At 41.0% G+C, this 24,002-nt stretch overlaps 1 protein-coding gene across 1 annotated transcript; it reads left to right on the top strand.

Moving 5' to 3' along the window:
• Positions 1-1,764: 1,764 nt before the first annotated feature.
• On the top strand, positions 1,765-23,851 carry TPCN2 (two pore segment channel 2). The gene is made up of 25 exons (XM_048950254.1): positions 1,765-1,912; positions 2,131-2,195; positions 3,077-3,153; positions 3,921-4,098; positions 4,467-4,583; positions 5,338-5,444; positions 6,112-6,184; positions 7,992-8,091; positions 8,402-8,467; positions 9,131-9,195; positions 10,660-10,757; positions 11,400-11,481; positions 12,408-12,494; positions 12,918-13,037; positions 13,127-13,186; positions 13,273-13,401; positions 13,980-14,029; positions 15,020-15,119; positions 15,959-16,030; positions 18,401-18,474; positions 18,794-18,884; positions 18,997-19,079; positions 20,257-20,338; positions 20,655-20,740; positions 21,439-23,851. Exons 1-25 carry the CDS (start codon positions 1,843-1,845, stop codon positions 21,515-21,517), a joined length of 2,211 nt encoding a protein of 736 aa, XP_048806211.1. The 5' UTR covers positions 1,765-1,842; the 3' UTR covers positions 21,518-23,851.
• The last annotated feature ends 151 nt before the right edge of the window (positions 23,852-24,002 follow it).

Raw genomic sequence — 24,002 nt, forward strand, 5'->3', positions numbered from 1 at the left:
AACTGGCACTGCTGATAGTGCTGGCCATACTGGCAGTGTTCTGCCATCCTGGTAAGTACCACTGGCTTTAATCAACCTCTAAACGATCTGTACAGCTCTTCACAATGTGAAAACATAATTTACAGTCAAAGGATCATTCTTCCTAATGAAAACATAATTTACAGTCAAAGGATCACTCCTCCTAATTGTTTCTTATTTGCTCTTCAGCTGTTCTTATCGTGCACCTCTATTTTCCATCAGGACTGAGGACTTCTGAGCAAACAAGGCAGAGATGGCACTGCCGGGGGGTCAGGGATGCTGGGCTTCCCACAGAATACAGCACTATGACACACCATGTCCAACTGTTCCCATTACACTGCCTGCACGGTGAAGAGTTCAGAGGCTGGAAGCACTTCAGCAGCAAAATACACCATATGAACATATGCATGTGCATATTTTATTTTTGTGTTCAAGAATAGTTTGTTTCAATGAGATGGGTTAATTTTCATGTTCTCCAGCTTGGCTCGTTTATACTTCTATTTCAGCTGCAGCTTCACCCTGTGAACTCCTCCAGAAAATAGCAGAAAGGTTTCTCTTTGGATCTGTCGATGAATATATGGATGCAGTATCGCCATTCATCACAACACCTGCTATGAATGCGATGGAAAGCAGTTTGAAGAAGTGTGTGCAGGCTTCTGTCACAGACAAACAGGCTCTTGCGCTACTGCTGGTGAGTTCCCCCTCCCCACTTGCAAAATATTACATGAGATTCAAAATGCAAGAATGTTAAGTGAAGGAAGTTTGTGCTACTTCTAAATCTGACCCCTTTAAGCTTGGTTTGAGAAGGAAATGATGGTGTCATGCACACTCCAGAGGAAAAGTGTATGTGCTGCATAACGAACAAGCATAACGAACTTTAAATGCCTTGTCTGGTCTTGGCCAAATCTGAGACTGCAAAGCGGAGGTCTCAACAGATGCTCTGTTTCTAGGCGTTTCAGAGGAAATAAACCTTGCAAAGGCTAATGAAAATCTTCAGGGCAGATTCAGAGATTATCCGATACCTGAGGACCCAAGTCAGGACTTCACTGTGAGGAACTGGTTCTGGCTCCCAAGCTTTGGGTCTTTCCCAAAATGGCTATGAGCACCCAGACCCCCATGTTGCCCTTTCTTTGGCTAGTGGCAATTTGCTGTGCTTTCCCAGGAAATCCGAATGCTCACCACCAGGACAGTTCAGCCCACTTCAGCTTCAGTGGACGTTTAAAAGGACACTTCACATTACCAGTCTTTTCCTAAACACTGTCTGGCTTCTTTTTTTCATTTTAGACTCGGATATTTGGCAACTGCTGAAGACGACACGAATCTGCTATCGTCGAGAAGCCAGCGAGAAACCAAAGCTCGCAGAATGAATGATCGAATCATCGAATGGTCTGTGTTAAAAAGCACCTCCAAGATCATCCCGTTTCAGCCCCCTGCCACGGGCAGGGTCGCAAGATCCGCTGCTATCTGCCTGTCCCCTACTCCCTGAGTACTTTCTTCTCTCTCATCCCGCAGTCACTATAAGGAACCTCCTCTCAATTCACCTTTCAATAAACTCAATGCGATTCAGCCCTTCGTTCCTCCTTCAGCGTTTGCTTTCGGGAAACGATCTACCCAGACCCCCGTCGTTACAGGGGAGTTGGACCGGGTGACCTTTAAAGGCTGCGGCCATTCGCACAACAACTCCCTGCCCCGCGCCGCTCGTTCCCGCAGCTCAGGGGCGGTACCGGCCCGCGCTCGCGCTCCGCCTCTGCCCGGCGCAGTGCCGGTCACGTGGTGTCAGGGCGGCTGCCCCCCGGCCGGTCCGGCCAGCGGCGAGCCGCGCTGATGGAGGCGGGAGCTGCCGCCGAGACGGAGCCGCTGCTGCCCCCGCGGAGCTGGAGGGCGGCGGGGGGCGGTGAGTGCGTGACGGAGGCGGCCTGCCGCCCCGCGCTGCCCCGGCTCAGCGCGGGTTGCTTCCGCCGTCGCGGAGGCTTCCTAGAGTGCCGCGTCTCGGGTCCGGCTTGGGTCGACCTCTGTGTCCTTTATGAGGAGGAGCGGTGCGGTGCGGCTGCTGTTGGCTCTTAGCCCCGCGGCGTGCAGCGAGTCATCCTTTCTTTCTTTCTAACTTTGCAGCCGCCGGAGCTGCCGAGGACCTCCGCATCGACCAGGCCGTGGTGTTTATCGAGGACGCGATACAAGTAAGTCCGACCCGGCTGTGCGACACGGTGCTGTCACCTGGCGCTGCCGTGCTCCGCAAAGCCGGCTCGGAACCCCAGATCCCTGCGGTACCTCAGTTCCAGTGCGCTTCTGCCCAGAAGAAATGTGTTTTGTTTTGTTTTGTTTTTTCCAATGCAATTGTGTTGAAATAGCGCCTTCTCTTCCCGTTTGCCCAGCAGGCGCTGACTGTGCTGCTTTGTGGGTGGATGTGCCCTTTCTTTAATTTATTTTAAGCTAGCATCTGGGCAGAACTGTGATTTGCCTCAAAACATGGTTACGGAGCTTCAGAGCTGGCAAACTTTGAGGTTGGTTTCAATGGAGAAGCTGGAACTGTTTGCTCGAGCAGCACTGACGATGCATGGAAGTCTCCATTCCCCTTGTGTAGAGCTGCAGGTCGAAGCTTCTTATTTTCACAGTTGCGTGCATCATACGGCTTTTTAGAGGGACGAAGCAAAAGATCCGTGAATGGAAGGAGTGCTGGAGAGTGAACTAAGTGTATGGGCCTCTTTGGCAAGCAGGTGGAACCTTAAGTTGTGAGCTGCTCCAGCTGCTGTTACATGTAGCAAGGGCAGTGCTGCCACATTGGTTATCCAATAACTGAGCGATCTTTAGGTTGAGAAAACCTCAGTAGAATCTTTCCCATTGCGCCCACATTGGCTGTAGTCAAGGCATAGTCATTGGTGAGTGCTAGTTTAATAATAACTCATGCAGTAATTTCTTTATCTTCTTGTGAAATTGGGTTTGTCTCAAGCCTCAAGCCTTGTTGATGAAGGTATGGTTTATTTTTGTAACCTTATTTTTGTCTGTGATGCAGACCATGTGTAATGGTTCAGTGATCTTTTTTTTTGCTTTCTCCCTACAGTATCGATCTATAAATCACCGTGTGGACTCTAAATCCCTGTGGCTGTATCGCTGGTATTATTCAAGAATTTGCCAGTGGTGAGAACTTGTTATTGTTTGTGCTTTTTGGGTCAGGAGTAAGTCTTAGTCTTTTTTTCTTCTTTTTTTTTTTTAAGAATACTTAAATAATTGTCCTTTTATGCTTTAGAACACACTGTAGGAAGCAAACAATGAGTGCATGTAGATGAGATAGGAGTGGAAAGCAGCAAGGTGTACAAAAATGTGGTGAAGAAGAGCATGAGCTTTTTAACAGGGTGTGTTGTGATAGCACAAAGGGAAATGGTTATGAACTACAAGGGGGGAAAATTTAGGCTGAATGTAAGGAAGTAGTTTTTTACAATAAAGTTGGTGCAGCACTGGCACACGGGTTGCTCAGAGAGGTGATTGATGTGCCATCCCTGGAGATGCTCAGTCAGGCAGGACGGGGCTCTGAGCACCCTCATCTGTCTGTAGGTGTCCCTGTCTGTTGCAGGGGAGTTGGACCAGATAGGCTCTAAGGGTCCCTTCCAACTCATCATTTCACAAAGTCTATGGCTCTCTGGAACAGTCATAGGACTGCTGCATGATGGATTATTGGTACGATGCCCAGCAGTGTGTGTTAGTTCTCTGAATATCAATTTCTAACCTTATTAAATACTAGCAGGGCTGTTTGTTGTTGTTAGCTTCAAAACCACCCCACCTAGGGCTATATGAATGTGAGCGGTTGCTGTTGTAATGCGTTGTTGTTACTACAACCTTACTGCAGTTCATGTAAATCATGCTATTCAGGTGCTGCATTGCGAGTGCTTTCATTTCTACCCGAGCAGGATTTTGAGCTTCACCATTACCATAATCCTGGCGTTGGCTTTCATTGAAACACCGTCCTCGCTTACTGTCACATCAGATGTGCGGTACCGCCTTCCTGCCTGGGATCCTCCGTGCGGCCTGACCGAAAGCATCGAGCTGCTGTGCTTCCTGGTCTTCGTGATCGATGTGTCTGTGAAGGTGAGCAGCGCTTCCACCTGCCTCTGAGTGAATGGCTTTGGCTTGGCTGCTTGTTTGAGACTGTAGAAGTTGGGCTTTGTAATAAACAGAGCTGTTCTTTGGATCCTTGTTTCGGAATGACTTCGCTGAATGAACTTTTTGCCACGCGTGGCCTGTGTGCCCCTGTCCGTTCCATTGATGTCAGTTAAAGACTTGTAGGAAAATTCTGTTATCGGTGCATTCTTAGATTGCAGGGAGCTCTTTATAAAGAGCACAATTGTAAACCTGGAGATACTTGAAAAGCAATTGGTGCAGACTTCATTAGGGTGCTGGAATTTGTTTTAAGCTATTGTGCTGCTTTTTTTTTTTTTTTTTTTTTCCTCCCCCAGAGTTACTTAATTGGATGGGAAGAATTTTGGAAAAATAAATGGCTGATGGCTTATATCCTGACGTTAATTATTTCCCTTACTGATTGGGTTGTGTCGCTGAGCTTTTTCTGCACAGAGGTAAGACGTGCTTGCTGCTTTCTGCAGAGACTGTGCAGTGTGTCTGGGCAGTGAGGCAAGGAGGAGAAGCTGCAGAGGGATGCACAGCAGGGGCTGTGTGATGCCTTGGAGAGCTAAGGGGAGGGGTGAGATGGGTCACATTGGATTGAATTTATTGTTGCTCACTTGCAGTCAGCATTAAGAAAATGCTAATATGATAAAAATACTGAGATGTAGACAGCTTAATTGCTTTTGGGTATGTTAAGGAATATCAGCATCTAAGCCTTGTCAGAGGCAGAAATTGCTGTGTAATAAGCAGACCGTAATACGTTAAAAAAAGCTGAAAACTGAAACCAAACCCTAATTTCAAGATGTGTGTCTGTTTTTAATGAAAGCAGCTTGTTATTGATTCACTTCTTGAAATGGATCTTGGCAAAAAATGCAGAAATGCAATCGCTTGACCTGTTTGTCATGTTTACCCAGCAGTAAAGTTAGGTTTCTTTAAAAATGCAAGTTGAAATTTCAGTAGGCTCACCAGACCATTAATTAGAAACAGTTTTTCTTTTAAAAGGAGGTCTGTAGAGTTTCCTTTAGGCCTTTTTTGACTTTGGTGGGATAGATTTAGCTTCTGAGAACAGCCTTTTACGCTGCACTGATTTTTTTTTCTTTTCTGGTTTATATATATATATATTTAGATCTGTTTTGACAAACATGCACTTAAGACCACAAATACTTCGTGGGAGCTCAGCATCTGATGCACTGTTTTGTTTTGCAGACTGTAAGAATAAGAAGAATTCTTCGTCCTTTCTTTCTCCTTCAGAATTCTTCGATGATGAAGAAAACATTAAAAAGTATCAACAGCACATTGCCTGAAATGGCAAGGTAGGTAACAGCACAGAAAGCATCCCTTCACAGCAAGTCTGTAGCAACCCTTTGGAGCGTGATGCCTCAGTAGCTTTCTTGAAATGGTCTCTGAGATCAAGTAGTGATGGATGGGAAGCTGTAGTAATTCTGTGGCTCCTGTATTCTGTAAGAGTTCTCAAGAATGCATGTGATGTGACAAGGAGGATTTTTTTTTTGATGCTGATTGAGTGGTTTTCTTTTTTTTTTTTTTTTTTTTCCCCTTTTCTTATTCTGTTGAGTCCAGCCCTTTTGTAAGGGAAGAGCTGAGTCATCAGCTGGGCAAAGGGCTGTGCCATATTACTGTAATGTTTCCTCTCGGGCGGTATGGGTAGGGCACAAAGGTGTCCCTCTCCCGTGAGTACCACACAGCAAGGTACTTTGTGTTCTTTTCAGGATGCTTTACTTCAGGCTTTTCATTTCTAAATGGTTTTAGAAAAACGTGCTAGGATCTCTTTGACCTTAGAACTGCCTAAGCTCATGCTGAGGAGTTCTGAAGAAGTGTGATTCTTACGAATCAAAGCTTGGATGGTCTTCTGTGAGCTCCATGTAGTTTCTTAAAAAATATCCTTGGCTATTTGTGTATCTCTAGCAAAGGACATAAAGGATGACATTGATATTAATGCACATGATGTGTTCTTTCCAATAGTGTTGTTCTACTACTCGCTGTTCATCTGTCTCTCTTTACCATGTTTGCCATGCTGCTGTTTGCTCGAACAAAGGTAACCAGCTGTATTGGTGTGTAGATCTCACTGCTTTTCTGCTTACTCGTGTAGCTGCATGTCTGGTTTTCTAATCAAACTGGTGAAACTTGTTTCCCTGGGAGAGACCCACTGGGATGAGTTTGAAGTCTATTTAGGGAGATGTAAGTTGCACAGAATACTTTTTTTTATGGTCCCATACCTTCTTGGTGCTGATGCTTTTCTCACAAGTGAGAAGCTTAAAGTCTGCTAGTGGAGCAGCTTCTTACAATTCTCCAGTCAATTCTTTACGTTACTTTTCTGCTTTTGTTGAAACCACCTGTGCTGTTCTGTGTCCATAGCTCTTAATCCTGGTGTTTTCTGTTTCTATTATCTCACATTTCTTTTTTTTTCTTTTTTCTTTCCTTATCTAGCTTTTAGTTAAGTTTACTGCAATGTTAAGCTATCTGCAGTACTCGTATCCCTGGCCTTGCCTTGGTAGGTTTTTGTCTGCATTTTTCTGATGTTTTGGCTTCTGATTTTTGTGGCTTCCTTTTTATTTTTGTTTTGTTTCTCTTCTCACTTCCCAAAAGCTTATTTGAAGTGTGATTAAAATCACTTTTGTGTTCAAGTGCTTTTGGGGTGTTCTTTCTCCTAAGCTTCCTGTATCTTTATGTATCCTTCTTTGTACTGCGCTCCTTTCCATCTATAAGGCCTTCCACAGCCTTGTTTGTATGATCACTAAGACTTGTTATGTACTTTTTGCAGTAATCTTACTTCTTTCCTTAATCTTTACTGAGCCTTCATTCCTCCTGCAGTTTGTTCTTGAGCTTCTGGTCTTTCTTACGATCAGCAAATTCCTTGAATTCCTGGTACAGAATTTCTGGAATTACAAGTAGAGCTCTATTTTTCCCTTTTCTTAGTTGAATCCAGTATCTCTGTATTATATTTCCACGTCACCTATAATTTCAGTTGTATTCCCCTCTGCTGGGAAAGATTACATTTTATATACCTGCACCAGGCACTTCAAAATACACTTAAGTTTAAAAAAAAAAAAGAGAGAGCTATTTATTTTTCCTTTTTAGATTCTCTGACCTGACACCCATACATACTAATTTTAGCTAACCAGGCAGTGTGCTCAAAGGGTGCGTTAGTAATAAAATTCTGGCCTCTAGATTTGCACATTGCCTTGCATATATGCCCTAGAGGTGCAGTTTTCCATTCTTCTCAGCAGAGTTAATGGCTGTTTATTCTCTAGTGTGTGATTCACGTTCGTATTGTTTGCACTCTGCATCTTTTGTAGCTGTCTCTACTTGAACTTGGGAAAAAAACAAGTGGGTACAGCATTGTATAGCTAGAATAAAAAGTAAGCAGCTCCAGTTTTCTGCTTGATTTTTATGTGAATTCGGGTTGAATATGGGAACAGTCTGTGATATGTTTTATTTAGGTCGTGTTTAGAGTTCTTCTTGCTCTGGTGCCCTTGACGTCTCTCATTTGGCTTTTTCTATCAATCAAGGGCAGCCTTAGATCCCCATGCTGTCTGCTCATGTCTTTATGGTCCCCACTGGATTTGAGGTGATGGATGGAACTTTTGTTTGGAGCCTCCTGTCTCTCTCAGCTTGCTGTTCTTTATTGACTGTGAATAAGTGGTTGCACTGTATTCCTGCAGGACCACTACATTGTCCTAGTTTTTATGCTTGTCTTGTGTTTTCTTCCACGTGGCAGATCTAATTGTGTGCATAAGGAATGGATTATTGACTAAAACTATCTGTATATGTATCATTTTCTTGGTAAGTCGGTCTCAGTGATTCTAAGTGCTTCTCTGATAACAGTGAGCATTTTTCACTAGGATGGTCAACAGGACAAGGAATGGGTGGGTTACTTTCGGAATTTGCCAGATTCCCTGACATCACTGCTGGTCCTGCTGACTACAGCAAATAACCCTGATGGTGAGCACTCCGTTTCAGAAATAACTCTTGTCTGTATTAATCAATGAACAGTGAAATATTGTCAGATTGCTGTAATTGTTCTTGCAGCTGGAAGCTCTTAGGAAGGTTCTGCAAAGATGATTTGTGCATGAAGTTACTCAGGATTTTTTGTATTTCTGTGCTTTAGTTTATATACACAGCTCTGCAGTGGAGCTGTATGAGAGCTTTTACCAACTGTCCAAAATTGACAGAGATCTCCTTTATTTTTTTTTTTATCCTCTTGAATATGAAATTAATAATATATATATTTTTTAAATTAAATCTGTTGCAGTAATGATTCCTGCTTATTCTAAGAACCGAGCATATTCCATCTTCTTCATACTCTTCACTGTATTAGGTAAGTCATTGCTTGTCTTCATGAACTTAAATGGAGTGTAGCTTTGACACTGATGCATGCCAGCTGGAAAGGGGTTTATTTTTCTCAGAGAGCTTCATCACAAGTTTTCCTCTTTGGCTTTTTAAAAAATCGTTATTTCTTGACCATGTTCTGTCTTGCAAGATAAGTTTCACAAAAGGCTCTTATTAAATAGTTCAGTTTTTTTTTTTTTGTAACTTATCATTAGAGAACAGATACACAACTGCATGTACAATGTTAAGCTTCAGTTTTAGAGGAGAAATTCAAGGAGACGGTCTTTTGAATTCTTATGTGTGATTTGCTATATGCACATATGAAACTTCTTTGCAGTGCTCATGTGATACACTGACATTTTTTCCATCTTAGGAGGGAAAGTTTTGTGAAGTTTGTGAATCTCATTTTTTTGTCTTTTGAAAACTAATGGCTGCCTCTCATTTGGGACATGATTGAAATGTCTCTTGATTACTGTCGAAGCTAATTCTTTTCTTGGTTGGTGTGAGAGAAGGTTGAGTATTGTGTTGTATGCTGTATGATGTAAAAATGTTTAGATTTAAATAGCTGTTGGCCTAGAATCAGAGAAATGCGATGCAGCTTTGAGAAACAAGCATCTATCCCAGTAATTCTGGTCACTTTTTTCTTCAAAAGGTAACTTATTTCTGATGAACCTACTTACAGCAATAATCTACAACCAGTTTCGTGGGTACCTTCTGGTGAGTAAAACTTTCCTAACATCTGTGTTCTACTGTAACCTTACGGCTGTGAAATCCTGGGTGTTTGTGGATTTATCTGTGTATCGAAGTACGCCAATCCAATAGTAAGTACAGTTTTAAGATGAGAAAGGTTCATAAAACTGATGTATGTATTTTTACCCATGTGTGCTATTGTAGCTTGATGCCTTTTGGGTGAGAAAATCACGTGTTTATGTATGCTTTAGATGTGCAGCTGTGACTAGCATATGAGAAAAACGAGAGTGAGAACAACAATGAAACGGTGAACAAGGACTGTACTTTTTCAATGGCTGTTGTTGCAAAGCCCAGCATTTAATTTCTCAGAGTAGCACAGTATGAGGAGCCCTCACTAAAAACAACTTGCTGACCTTGGTGTCTATTATAGAGAAGTAAAAGCTGACAAAGTTACTGTAGTTGATTCCACGAATTGTGGAAGGAACTTAGCTGTGGTGGTGGTGAAACAGCGTTACAGGTTCTTTCTCCTTCATTGACAAGCTGTGTAGTGTGTTCTGTTGTATTAGGTACACCAGATGGAAATGCTCTGGATTTCCTTAGTAGAAAACAGATGTAAGTTCTTTTGGTTTCTCGCTGAGGTAGAATAGTTTAGCAGTATGAGAGCAGTGAGCTGAGGCAAGTGTATTTTAAAAAGAAGGGAGAGCATAAGCAAAGATGAACTTTCATTTTACTACTTCCAGTAAATGACTGGATAAGGTAGAGGCTGTGTTACACAAATGTAGTTTGTCTCACAGCTGAACTGCTGAGCTGTGGGTTAAGGCTGTGTTTTGGTGAGTGTTTTTGTTTTGTGTACCAGTGTGGTGATTGCTTCCCTGGCTTAGAATGAGCAGCATTTTCCTATTGTGTAAGTAAACTGTGTTTACTTGAAGTCTAGAGCCTTGTCTGCTTGGTTTCTTCCTTCCTTTGTACAGAGTTCTTGTAAGGAGTGAGAGCTAGGAAGTCTCTTCTCCAGTCATAAGACTGCAAGAGTGCCAGAGGATCAGTGTGCAATCTGAGCTGGGTTTTCCTGTTGGTCTGCAAGTCCTTCTGGTAGGACTGGACTTTGCTGGTTTCAACCTTTGATCCTTCAACAGTTCCCCTTAAACTGTGGGAGTGTCTGTCTGGTATCTTAACAGTCAAATCTAGTAGCTGATGATGAGGACTTTGGCAGGAAGGGAAAGAAAGCAGTATTTTGACTTCTTGGAAACAGATTGAGTTAGATAGACAAGGCCTTCTGTGAAGCTTGCAGTTGGCTTTGCCAACTGACATTTGTGTCATCTGTTTCATTTATCATACCATTTATCCTTGTTCATAACAGGGGAGTTGGGCTAGGTGATCTCTGCAGATCCCTTCCAACTCAGATGATTCCACGATCTGGTTGAATTTCCCAGTGTTAAGCAGACTGCCTCCTATTATCTTCTTAACGTAACGTGTGGTGTCTTTCTTGTGCAGAAATCTGTTCAGTCCTCCCTCTTCAGAAGACGGCTGGGAATCCGGGCTGCATTTGAAGTGCTTTCTTCCCTAAAAGAGACTCCCGCTAATGCAGAACAGTGAGTGGTGGATATTGAGGCAGTAGTGCACCCAGCAGAAAAGACCAAATTTTCAGCTCTTGTTTCAGTGTATGCAGGAAACTGATAGGGTCATGGCTTGAGCTGGTGAAGAGGTATGGCTGGCCCAGGGGACACTGGCAGATTGTTGGCACCTGTGCTCCCTGTGCAACCAGAAGGGGAGGGCCCAGGGTGGAGCCATCCTGGGCTCATGTAAGGGCCAGCTGCTGAAGGGGGGAGCATCTCTTGGGCCTTGGCTGCTTCCTGAGAAGGGGTGCTGTGTAGCCAGAGATCCCCTTCACCAGCTGGATGAGTTCCATTCTTCTTTGTACATGACTATTGGCCTACCTTTGAGTGTTTTACTTCATATCACCAAGGAGCAAGTTTGATTCTTCAGAAACAGAACTAGTGTGAACTGAAGATCTCTCATTGAAAAACAACAGTTTTGCTTATTTTTTTTATTCTATTCTTCAAGTGGGTTTTTATAGTGAGTTGTCTGGGACTTTTATGGGATATTTTCTTTTCATTGCTGCTTGTAATTTTATTGGCTTTAAAAGAAGAAAACAAAACCAGAGCTATTGATTGTCTCAGTGGCAAGATGTCTCTTTCAGGACCCATCCTCTAAGCTCATTTTCTTTTGGATAGGTCGTATGTTAGTGCTGGAGCCTTGCTTCAAGTGCTGCAGAAAGTTGAAATGGATTCTCGCAGCAGGCAAGCAATCATGATGGTAAGAGCTGGATCTTCTTAATCCTTGGAGGCTGTCAAACTCTTGCTGGGACAGTTATGGAAACTGATTTATTTATTTATTTTTTTTAATCACAGCAATGATTTAGGAGCAGTAGACTTCAGCTGTTTGTGTCCTGCTTTCCTTATGAGCGTGAGCTGAGTCCAGATCAGTGTCTGCTTATGTGCTGGTCTTTGCCTAGTAACAGCTTTAGTTCCAATGATTCCAAACTAAGACTGCCACTCCTGTGGTTGGTTTGAAGAAGAAGGCATTCACTGATAGGTGGTGTAGGTGAAGACTTTGTTTTGCAGAGCTAAAATTCTGATTTGCTTTGGTTTATCTCTGAAAATAAAATCTCTCTCACTGTGGTCTGGAGCTGCTACCTACAGCTTGGTGTATCTTTACCATTTGAACATGGGGGGGTGTATGTAATTGTATTGCTTCCTCTAAGTTTTCATACTTATGTCAGGCTATAGGAAGAATTGTTTTGCTTATCTAAGGCCTTAATGTTGCTGTTTGCGCTGCAGTTTTTAGGTAGAGCAATTAGCTCAACAGGAGATACAAGATGCAAAAGTTACAGGTATGGTATCAGAAAAACTGCTCCAAAAATATTATTGCTTTTTAAGGACCAAATTGCAGCAGGTCTTGGAGATAGATGTTATGAACTAATGCCAAGAGAAGGGGTCAACATAGAGCTGTTGGTAATGGTGTGCCAGCAGTTGGCTGGATCCATTGTGAAGATACACATGTTGCTTTCTGTCGTTGTCTGGGATAGGGGCTGTGTAAACAGAGTTGCCTGAAAATAGCACTCTGCTCTGTGATTAAGACTGCACTGTTTGTTAAGTACACAAATCCAGTCTGAGAGTGGTGGTACTTCCTGAAGGTGCACCTAATGCAGATGTTGATCTGGCTTTCTCTTTCATGTGAAGTCCCTCAAAATATGCTCCTGTGACCAGCTGTCAGCTGCCCAGTTCCAGTGGCTCTTTGAAGAGCTAGACAAGGATGCCATTAAACAAGTACGTATGTACCTCATCACTATTTACAGAGTGTCATAAGGTAGTATGGTTTTGAACAGTTCTGTATTTATGTGGAACTAAGATCTTTCCTTCTCTTTGAGGGAGACAAATGATGGGAGTGGTGGAAGGAATATATGCAATTAATAGCCTGGTTAATTTACCCACTTGAGGCATTGGAGAGGTTGGATTTTTTTTCCCTTTCTTATCTTGTATTGTGCCATGATCACCAATGCTTTTGCTCTTTGGAGATGATCTCTTGCTGATAATAGCTAGAGCTTGAAAGCACTTTCCTAATAAAAATGGACTTGAAAAGTTTTGCATTGAAAAGGTATGTTTCTTAAATCTGAAACTGGGCTATTTTTCCCTGCATTGTTATTAAAATCCTTGTGTTGCCTTTCAGTGTAACTGTTGTGTTCTTTTCAGCATCCTCCCAGTCCTGAGTACCGATCCCATTTCATGCGGAAAATGCAGTTTGCCTTTGGCCATCCCTACTTTGGCTATTTGGGAAATGTTGTTGCCCTTGCAAACATTGTTTCTATCTGTGTACGTAAGAGAGAAAAACAATTTTTTTTTCTTGTTGCAAAATTCAGCAGTAAAACAGTGGATTCATGGAAGATTTATTGTTATTTAAGGTGGTTTTGGTGTTGGATGCAGATAAGCAGCCTTCTGAAAGAGATGACTTCTTCTTGGGGGTAAGATGCAACAGTATTTCTGTGGATATTGCTGTTCCCTTAATGTGGTTAATTCTAATCTTTATTATCATTTGTGCGGTCTGAAGACTATCAACTGCTTCTTCATCATATACTATCTGATGGAAATGTTGTTGAAAATCTTGGCAATGGGCTTGAAAAGATATTTATCATACCCGAGCAATAGGTTTGATGGACTTCTAACTACAATTTTGCTGGTAAGTTTGTTTTGTTGTTAACTTCTGTATTCCTGGATTTGTTGTTTAGGGTCATATTGAGCTGCAAGATCTAGCAGGATGCCAGTAGGATTGCTCCTAGTTGAACACTGATGTGCTGAGTTGAACAGCTTGAGCCAGTGTTGTGTTTTGCAGTGGCATGAGTGCTTTGGAATGTTACTTTGAACGTCCTTTTCGTGGAGAAATTGCTGGAAAAGTTGAGCTTCTTACAGGCAGCCTTTTTAATGTTATTTGGAAGCATTCTGCTCACAAGGATGTCTGTAATGTAGTTAAGCATCACTTATTGAATAATAAAGTGGCAGGATATTAAATCTGTTTGGTAAAACCCTGAAACCTAACTTACACAGTGTAATTCACTCAGTATCTTTCTGTGTGTCACCTTAGGACTAATTTGGATAAATTGTCAAATATAGCAATACCAGAGTATATAAGTAGAGTCATACTAGTGGCTTAAAGCTATTGAACATGTTTTCTGTTGAGAAAGGTAAGTAATATTTAAACCTCAAAATTACCAAGTTTAAAAAGGTTTTTTACTCTTTTTCCTTTCTCTCTGTCTGAAGGTTTTGGAGATTGCAACTTTTGCTGAATATGGATTTCCTCATCCTGGTTGGTAAGTAATCTCCTTGAACCATTACACTGTCTTAGGTGTCTGGGTTGGATCGGGGGAATATACGTGCATGTTCATGCACACTTGTGGTGTTCTGCTGTAATTATCAGCCCAGTGCATAACTCACCAAACTTAGTAGAAGTTTTCCCTATTGTAGTCACTAAACTTCATGTTGCAAAGTTTAGTAGAGAAATTGCCATGGAGCTGTTCATGTGTACTGGAACAGAAAGCACAGGTCTCCTGACTTTTTTTTCTGTATGTATATTTTTAAAGTCCAAATGGTTCTTGGATAATTATCTTAATCTTTTTTCATCATTAAAACCATGGAAGTGATTGTTTCCATTTTTAAAATACATGTACAGCCATATCAGAAGAGAAAAGCAAAGAACATTTGGAGGACTTTGTAAGTCTTACTTTCAAGGGTGATTCTTGAATGTGGACAGCTGTTTGCACTCTAACAGTATCTTGAAGCACCAGTTATTTTCTCCATCACCACAAACAGATTTCGGCCCAGAAGGTTCTGGATGGCACTAACATCATGTTCTGTGATACATCCTTTAATCACAATTGCAGTTACATCTGCAGATTAAGTAGCATCTTAAAGACAAGACTGAGGTTTCTACTATTATTCTAGAATGTGTTCTGTGCGGTGCTGTCTTAGATGATATTAAGGCTAAACTTGAATGTTTGTGATGCAAATTGTGATCTAGCATCTGTTACCAAGGAGTTTCGTCACTGCTATCTTTCCTTCCCCCGCCACCTGCCCACACTTGCAGCAAGGAGCACCCAGCATGCCTGTGTAAAAGTCAGCTAATGCTCGAGCTGAGATTTGAAGTGTATAGATACTGTCTATAGAATACATACATAAGAAAGAGTGTTGACTGGGCAATCTGTCAGCTTTATACTTTCTTTGAAGATTAACTTCAGCCAGGGCTCAGTAACTTCATTAATGTCTTTTTGGGCTGTTTCTCTGATATGTTGTTTCTTTCCTAGGAGACCAGAGTTTGTGGGCCTGCTATCCCTGTGGGATATGGTGCGACTGGTGAACATGTTAATTGTGTTCAGGTTCCTGCGGATCATTCCTAATATGAAGGTTGTTTATTCCTCCACTCTTCTGATATCTTTGATCAAATTACAAATTTTATGAAAGGCTCTCCCAGTGCTGTGCATTAGCTTTTCCTTCTGTCTCACCTGAATGGGAGTGTAATTCTTCAGTCTGCACTCCAAGTGCCCAGACAATTGCACAGCACCTCACAAACCCTCTTTAGCTGGTTTTCTCCACTGACGTGGTAGGGAAGTCCTGTTGATGTTGCTGTAGCTGATGCTGACATCATAAAATGGGTAGAGAAACGCATCCAGAAATTCTTGCACAGCTTGTGTTGGGCTTCAGCCTCAACTAGTGACTTGATATGAAGTCCTTGGGGAACTTTGTACTCAGGAGCTGATAGGCTCTCACTGGGTGCTGCTGGGCATTTTGATCCTGCAGAAGCTTGTTTGGGAGGAGTTCCTCTCTTCACTTTCCAGTTATGAATAGTTACGCCAAAGCACCCGTGATCTGAAATCACTTTGACGGTTATAATCCTGCACTTAGATTGGCTTGAAAGCTATGTCATCAGAGCATCAGTGGGTGGGAATTGTAGACTAGAAATGCTTCCTTGTCAGTCTCTCTGGAGCTGTGGGATGCTTAAACTTGTTTCCTCCATATTCTGGTCTTACACTTAGCCCTTTAGGTCACTGTATCTGAGCATACCTAAAATTTAGCTTGATATCTCTTTATGAAAAGGAGCATGGCTCTGTTCATAAATCCCACAGTTATCGCTGTAAGGATTGTCTGCGTTCAGACAGATCTCAGTTTTCCTTCTAGTAAAAATAATTTCATGCAGGTTGGTAGCATGATAAATGTAATATGTATAAAATTCTGCTTTGTTTCAGTTCATGTCTTTGGTTGTTACTACGTTGCTGGACCTGGTAAAAAACTTGAGAGCCTTTGCAGGAATCCTGGTGGTAAGTCATGATGCAGAAGTGTCAAGCACATTCTCTTTATTATGCTGGTATCTGTAAGAAGGGCAGTGAGGAAGTAAACCAGGGCCTTTGGATGTCAGTTTCTGTGACTTCTAACATTTCACTGAAATCAGGCAGTTCTTCAGTATTGTAACAAGCTTCTGTTTTGTTCTGGCCTGCACAAAGTGTGCCTCAACTTCAGCTACCGGTGTCTCTTAGGATCACACTTTAAAAGGTTATTTAAGACTTTCCTGAAGTACTTGTCTCAGGTTGGATACTTCAGTTTTGAAAAAATCACCTGTTTTCTAGAAGCAGCCTGGTTTTCCTTACACTGATCTGTTTATCTTAAAATTAGATAGCATAACAACTTTAAAATCATTTTGAATTGGGAAGATCTTGAGATATTGTGTGTTTGGACATGGGGATTTCTGAAAGTCCATGCTGTCATGCTCAAAGAGTGTGTGATGTGTGTAATGTGTGATTAAAGGTTGTGTCACAGCACATGATGTTCATGGCTGCATTTCCTAACGCCCGAGTTTCTGGATTTGCAACTGTCTTCCTGGCAGAGCAAATGAGTTTGTGGGGCATTATTTTTATAATATTTTAGTTTTATTTTGTTAAGATACTTAAATTTAATGGTTAAAGACCAAGGATTTGCTGTATGTTAGGTATTGTCTCAGAAGTTTTTTTGTATATCAAAATAAAAACTGGCTTGTCACTCATTTTATCCTAGAATAATTACTGTCATTGCTAATCTTGGTTTTTATCTTCAGTTGTGACCTGGAGAGGCTTATGTTGCAATTTAAAATAATGTTGTCTTGTGCAAAGATGAATTGGTAACAACTTTGTTGTGCTATGCAAGTCATATATCCTGTTGGGACCTATGCATAAAACTGAGAGATGCTTCAGGAGTGTGCCACCTGAGATGTTAGCTTTTATAGTTTTTTTTTTTTTTTTTCCCCAGTATCTAAAGGGAGACTAGAAAAGGGTGAAGACTCTTTACAAGGGTAGATAGAGGCAGGACAAGGGGAACTGGTTTTAAGTTGGAGGAGAGAAGATTTAGGTTGGATGTCAGGGGGAAATTCTTCACAGAGAGAGTGGTGAGGTGCTGAAACAGGCTGCCCAGAGAGGCTGTGGATGCCCCGTCCCTGGAGGTGTTCAAGGCCAGGTTGGATGGGGTTCTGGGCAGCCTGGTCTAGTTTTAGATAAGGAGGTTGGCGACCCTGCCTGTGGCAAGGGGGTTGGAGATGATGATCCTTGAGGTCCCTTCCAACCCGGGCCATTCTATGTTTTTATGATAGGTCAAAGTATATTTCAGGAGCTGAGTTGCCAAATGTCAGAGCCCTGTGGAGTTGCAGTCTTGGGTGAGCTCCGTTGTGCTTTACTGCAGGATCCCAAAGCTGTAGCTGTAGCTGCTACTGCTACAGCTGTACATGGGCTTAGTGTTCTGCTGGAAGAACCTTTGATTCCTGACAGTCATAATTACAATGGCAGGAGCTTGTAGTTATAGAGTCAAGTTCTTTAGTGGTTATCCCTTAGTGTTTCTGTCTGGTGTCCCTACTTATGCATGTAAGATGTAATGCTTATGAAGTGGTTCTTATCCACTGCAAAATATCCATCATGCCAGGAGTGTGAACTGTAATTTTTCACTAATCATGAGGCAGTTGTGCCATAGCATTTGCCACTTCCATTAATTTCACTTGCTTTTACTTGAGGCACTAGGAGCTGCCACTGAGCTTCTGTCGTGTTGACATCTGGGTATATTATCAGCTGATGCTAAAAGTTTTAACAAATTTTCTCCTGAAGCTTGTGCTGGTGAAGTACTATAACTCATTAGCTACTTTCTCACATGATCCATGTGCTTAGATAAAATATCGAAGACTAAAGTCAACTTTATTGCAAGGCCATATGCCCCATCTTCTGGTAGGCTGTGGAATGACAGCTTCAACTTAACTCCAGTGATGTCTAAAAAGAGCCGTGCAGTCTTCCTTCTCTTTGTGGACTTCTCCACTTTAGTTTTCTAGCAAAACACAGATGTGACTAAAGACACCTCAGTCTGTAAACTGATCTTGTCTTAAGCGGTTGTAAAACATAGGGCTCCTTACTTATATTTAACTGAAAGTTAAATGGGATTTTAAAAAGTAAGAGCAACAATTATATATATATATATAATATATAAAAAAAATATAAAAATATATATATAATATGTAAAAAGTATAGGTATTAAGTATTTTTATTTCAAAAAGTTCCAGGCATTTTTCTTGACTGTTGCCCTTTGCCTGTGATGCTAAGGTGAATTCTGTATTAATTGCACTGTTTTCTTATTTAGTGACAGAAATATTCAAAACTAATGCCTAAATGTATTCCTTCCAGGTGGTTTTCTATGCATTTGCTATAACTGGCATAATGCTGTTTAAAGGTGCTGTGGTTCCTCTGGGAAATGTCAGGTAATATTACTATTCAAAGTAGTACTGGATAGTTGAGTTTTTATTTTATCCTTGTGTTTGAAGCTGTCTTTGCATTAATCACACAGACTTTTTTCATTTGTTACTCTGTCAGTTTTTCTTACTGTATTGGAATTGCAGAAAGCTCACCCAAAACTCAAAATTTTTAACCTGCTGTAGCTTTAATATTTAGTTTAACGATTTCCTCTGTTTTCTGCCCAAATGAGATTTTTAAATTTCTGTGAGGTACTCACAGAAATCTTGTTTTTGAGGTACAGTATGTAGATAGCTATGCTCATATCAGACTATCATTCTCTTACAGTCTTGTTAATACAACGTATAACAACGGCACTTTGCAGTGTGGGACCTATGAGCAACTGGAATATTGGCCAAACAACTTTGATGACTTTGCTGTGAGTCAGTCTTAGCTCTCCTTCTCTCCCTGCCTGATGGTGTCCTTCTTTTTCCGAGGCTTTGAAGTATGTGATGCATTCACTCAGCTTCTCTTTTCCTCATTCTCTTCAGGCAGCATTAGTGACTCTTTGGGATGTGATGGTAGTGAACAACTGGCAAGTCTTTTTGGAAGCATTTTCGAGATACTCAAGTCCGTAAGTAGCAGTAATAAAACTGATACAGTGTCGTATCAATTTGGCTTGTAAACAAGTGAGAATTGCAGATAGCACAGTTCCTATAATCTTATAAAGAGAGGTGCTTCTTACTTTTCTTTTGGGTAATTCCAGGTTTGTAGGGAAAACTACTAACTATGTAACTCAATGACTTGCTGCTGCAAAAACTATGATTGTGTTTAGAAGGTATTCTAAACTGGTTTGATAGTTCTCTTGTTCCAAAAAAAGTGAATTATAAACAGGTTTGCAACATACATTTGCTGGGTGGCTCTCACTGTAGAGTCAATTGTGCAGAAGAGATGTAAGTGAATCACAGTAACTTATTTGAGGTTGCTTTTGTATTTACTCTGTGGGTAAATAACTTTTGGTAGGCTTAGAATCTTGGGTGTATCTTTCATTTGTATTGCACTGTTTTATGGGAATTTTGAGTTAGCAGGATAGCCTCTGAGTCGGCTTGCTGCAGCGATCCTTGACTGGTCACATTTCAATGCAGTAACTTGGGAGTTTTGCTGTTTGATTTCTGTGGAGTCATGGTTTCATCCACATATCAAATATTGCAGTTTGAATCAAGCAGAAGGAAGCGATTCTTCACCCAGCATGTGGTTAAGATGGAGCATTTTTTTTTTTTACAAGCTGTTAGGTGTGATAAGTGTTAAATGTGGTCTGGTGATGATTGGAGAAGTCACGAGAGAAGTCTGTTGGGATCTGAAATGAACAGAATTCACCTCTAGCTCAATAAATTTCTGAAGTGCAAGTGGTTGGAGATGAAGAGCACTTAAGGGGTAGCCTTGTAGGTATTTTGCTGTGTTTTTGCAATTGTTCCATTCCCTGCTGCTGTTGGCCACTCAAAGGATACCATACCTTCCTAGGTAGATCTTTCTGTGATCCATAACATCCTATCCTAGTCTGTTTTCCCCCCCCCCCCCTCTTTTCATGGTTTCTTTAGGTATGTTAAGTTGGGGAACAAAATCTGTTAGGCTAACTGAATGAAAAGTCAAGATTGTTGTTAGATCCAGATCTTCTTTTACATTAGTAGTATAATCTTTGAAGGAAAAATGTGATTTCATTCTGGCTTTGGTTACTTCCAGGCTGAGTTTATTTGCTGTCTACTTTATCATAGACCCACAGACTCATTTATTTCCTTTACTCTGATCTGCAGATGGGCAAAGATCTATTTTGTAGCCTGGTGGTTGATCTCCTCTGTCATATGGGTTAATCTCTTCATAGCTTTACTTCTAGAGGTAAGAAGGAGTATTATTTGATGTTAAACCCTGATAAAAGGTTATGATCTTTATGGGAAATGAAAAGAGCCCAGAAAACCTTCTGGGAAATTTGGTTTGGTTTTGCATGTCTACTTGATCTTTTTTCCCTGTCCTTTTTCCCCCAGATGTTCAGGAAGCATTTTCTTTTCCCCAGACAATTGTGCATTTCTTTATTTTGAAACTTTGTCACAAGCCTGACCGCGTTTTGTTGGATGTGAATGTTTGTCCATTACAGCTGATTCGCTATGAAGATGTGTTATGGTGTCAGTTTTTTGCCATTGCTTTTGTCTTCCAGAACTTTATTCACAAGTGGGACCGTCGCTGTCATCGGGAGTCTCTCTCAGATATTGAATACCAGAGGACAGTAGAACTAATGTTCAGGTGAATTAAATTGGGCATGGTGATTGATTTAGATTATTCTGTTTCTCTCTTGGTGCTCGTTGTGAGATGGTACAAGACTTCTCTTAATTTCCTTCCTCAGAAGTAAACTGTATCATCTTTTACCTTGGTGAATCTCAGTACGTGCTCTAGTTGGACGTGTTTTAAGCTGACTTGTGAGCCTAACCTTTATATGCTTTCTGCCAAGATTGTGGTGGGAGAAGAGGTATTGGAAGTAGGGGGAGCTGTGCTGAGGGGAAGAAGAAATTGAAGATGAGGAAACTGATGCACATTCTTGGCTTATTATGAAACTGTGGGTGGTGAGCTGATACTCGATGATCATGAACACGTAGAACTTCTGGTGCACATTGGATATTCAATAGTAGCGTTGGGAACATGTTCTCATCTGGGAGCTTTTTCAGGAAAACAAACTTACTGACCTTCAGTTGTATTGCACTATGTGCAGGAAATTGTTTCCCTGCTCCTTATGGGAAAACAGCTGCTGGTTTCCATGACACATCTGTAAAGGATGGATCACTGGCAAGTAGATGCATCTTTAGGGAGCATCAACTTATTGTAATTTTAATTCCACTTTTCAAGAATGAAACGAGCACGTGTTCTCGCAGTGTGGACACTGAGATGCAACAACTGCTGAGAAGTTCCCTTTGTTGTCCCTAACAACCCATGCTTTCTCTTTGTAGAGATGTTTTGGAAGAACCATCAGAGGAAGAGCTGATGGAAAAGCTGCACCAACATCCACACCTGCACTTATGTAGGTGACTGGTGGGAAGGATGGACTTATTTAGACCTCTGTTTTTTGAGGTTGTCAGCTGGAAGAAATAGAATGGATTTCCTGTGAGGTGCTGCTGGGAGAGGCTTGCAAGGCAATATGTAAGGCTTTGCTTGGCAATTCCCTGCCGAAAGAATGTTTTTAATTGTTCATATTTGAATCCTTGCTATTCCAACTTGATTTTAAGTTGCAATTTTTAGAGGAGTATTGCAGCTATTATTTTTATAAACTGTTGGTATCAGGAAGTTTTATTTTCTTTTTTAAGAAGGGAAAGTGTGTTAAAAGGACAGTGCACTTTAAAATATGGACTCTGTAACCACTAAGCCTACTGTTTTGAAAAGCACAAGAAAATGGAGCTGCCTTTCCTAGAAGGGGAGTGTGGAGGGGGCTGCACCCTGCAGTTGGTGAATGGATTAAGCAGGGCCAGAACAAAATCCTTCATTTTTCTGTAGGGAAACTGAAGCACTGTTTTCACTGAAACATGTCACCAGCCTGTCTTACTAAATTTACAGGTGTTAATCACTTCAGAACACAATTAAGTTCAACTGTGGTTGAACTTAATCATGTGGAGTGCCTACTTCACACCTCTTCCATTTGATCGAGGGTTTGTGCTGGTTGCACCGTGCTGGTTGCCTTGAGAGCAATAGTAAGTGTGAATTGAAAAATTACATTTGTGGTTTTCAGTGTGATAAGACTGAGCTCACCTTTAGGGTAAATATTTTCATGTTGCTTTTTAGTGAACTCTTCTTTTTAACTTTATCTTCTAAATCCTGTTTTATAATGTATCGTGTTCCACAAGAAAGCTGAGGAGGGTGAACTTTGGCCAGATGTAGCATCGTGATCACTGTGAGTCTCCCTTTTAAAGGGGGCAAAAAAAAGGCTGAGTGGGGTAATCAAAGTGCATAGCAGTTCAGATTTTCCTCTGAGTGTTGCTGTGGCTTTGTGGCCACTTGCTTTGTACCAGAGTAATTTGTCCTGTGTAAGTACCTTGGTCAGTGTATCTAAAGTTGAGAATTAACGGTAAGTTATGTTTACGTGCTTCTCATTACCCCTTAGTATTTCTCTAAAAATGGTGCTTAAGTTTGATTCTTTGTCACATAGCTAGTAAATCACAGTCATGTTCCCAATTTAAATTTTTATATGTGAAAATGAAACTCTACTTTGAGGCACTGAATTTTCATTGAGTCACTTGTCGCTAAAATGGACAGTGATTCTCTGCACCTGGCAAAGGCCTGGGGAAGGTAAATGGCTCTAAAACACCTATGAGCATAGGAGTTATTTGATACTTTTTAGATAACAAAACATTATAGAAAGTGCCAAGTAGTCATCCTATTTACTTTTTCCTCTTGTTTTGTCATTGTTTTTTTTTTCTAGTTTCCCTAATAATACAGGAGAGAATCTGGGACAATGGTACAACAAGCTCAGAAGTGTATTTTTGCATTATTGCACTATTTAAAAGTTATTTGGCAGTCCTTGTCTGTTTCTTTATCACTAATTTTCCTTGTGCTTTAGACAAAGTACGTATCTTGTTTGCATATTTATATGACAGGTCTCAGCTGAGCTCTGTGCCACACAGCAATTATTCTTTACTTCTGTAATTCTGCACCTTAAGCCATGCTGTTGTCTTTTTTACTTGTCTCAATTCCTTAATAATCCAATGAGTAACTTGATTGCACAGGTTTATTCTATATATTATATATTCTTATATTCTATTGCGAACTTAGAACACAGATTATAACGAGTAGATGAAAAGCACCACCACATTTCTGTATTTGATTTTGGTTTTGTCAGGATGACTTCTGCTTTTTTGAGCTTGATTTAATCACAGGCACCAATTTATTGGCACTGTTAATGGAGTTATGCTCTGCTGACCTTTTTACTCAATCATCTTTTTCATTTTGGACTTTTCTGAATACTTGCGGAAGCCACTTTGCCTGGCCAGAAAGTTGGTGACCATTTCCTATTGGCTTGCAAGCTTCAATCCTGTTTTGTTTTATTTGTTCTTAAGATTTTTCTTTGTCCATTACGTTCCACCATAATCTACCAAAGCAACATGAATTGGTGTGGAATTATCATCACCAGTGCTTCTGCAATGCAGTCTTCACATCTGCATGGGGTGAAGAAGGCACTCTGAAGGGAATAGTCTTAGTCTTGTTCATGTTTCACAGCTGTGTAATGGATGGGAAATTTAATTAGAAGTTAATATTAAATCTAATGGCAGTTTTACTGAAAGATGTAAATGACCACAAGTCTTGCACAATAACTGTATAAATCATGGCAATTAATGTAACTGGGTAAAATTTGAGGTTTGTATTATTAAAAAGGTTTATTCTTAAAATATGAAAGTATGAACTGTTAAAAAGATTCCTGTGGCTTGTTTTCTTTCCATGTCCCATAGCTACAGAATTCTTTGTTTCTAAGCACATGTTAGCATCATCTGTAGGTACTTATGCTTAACTTCTAAGGTGAATAGTT

The sequence above is a fragment of the Lagopus muta genome, chromosome 6 (assembly GCF_023343835.1).
Source record: "Lagopus muta isolate bLagMut1 chromosome 6, bLagMut1 primary, whole genome shotgun sequence".
Classification (NCBI taxonomy): domain Eukaryota; kingdom Metazoa; phylum Chordata; class Aves; order Galliformes; family Phasianidae; genus Lagopus; species Lagopus muta.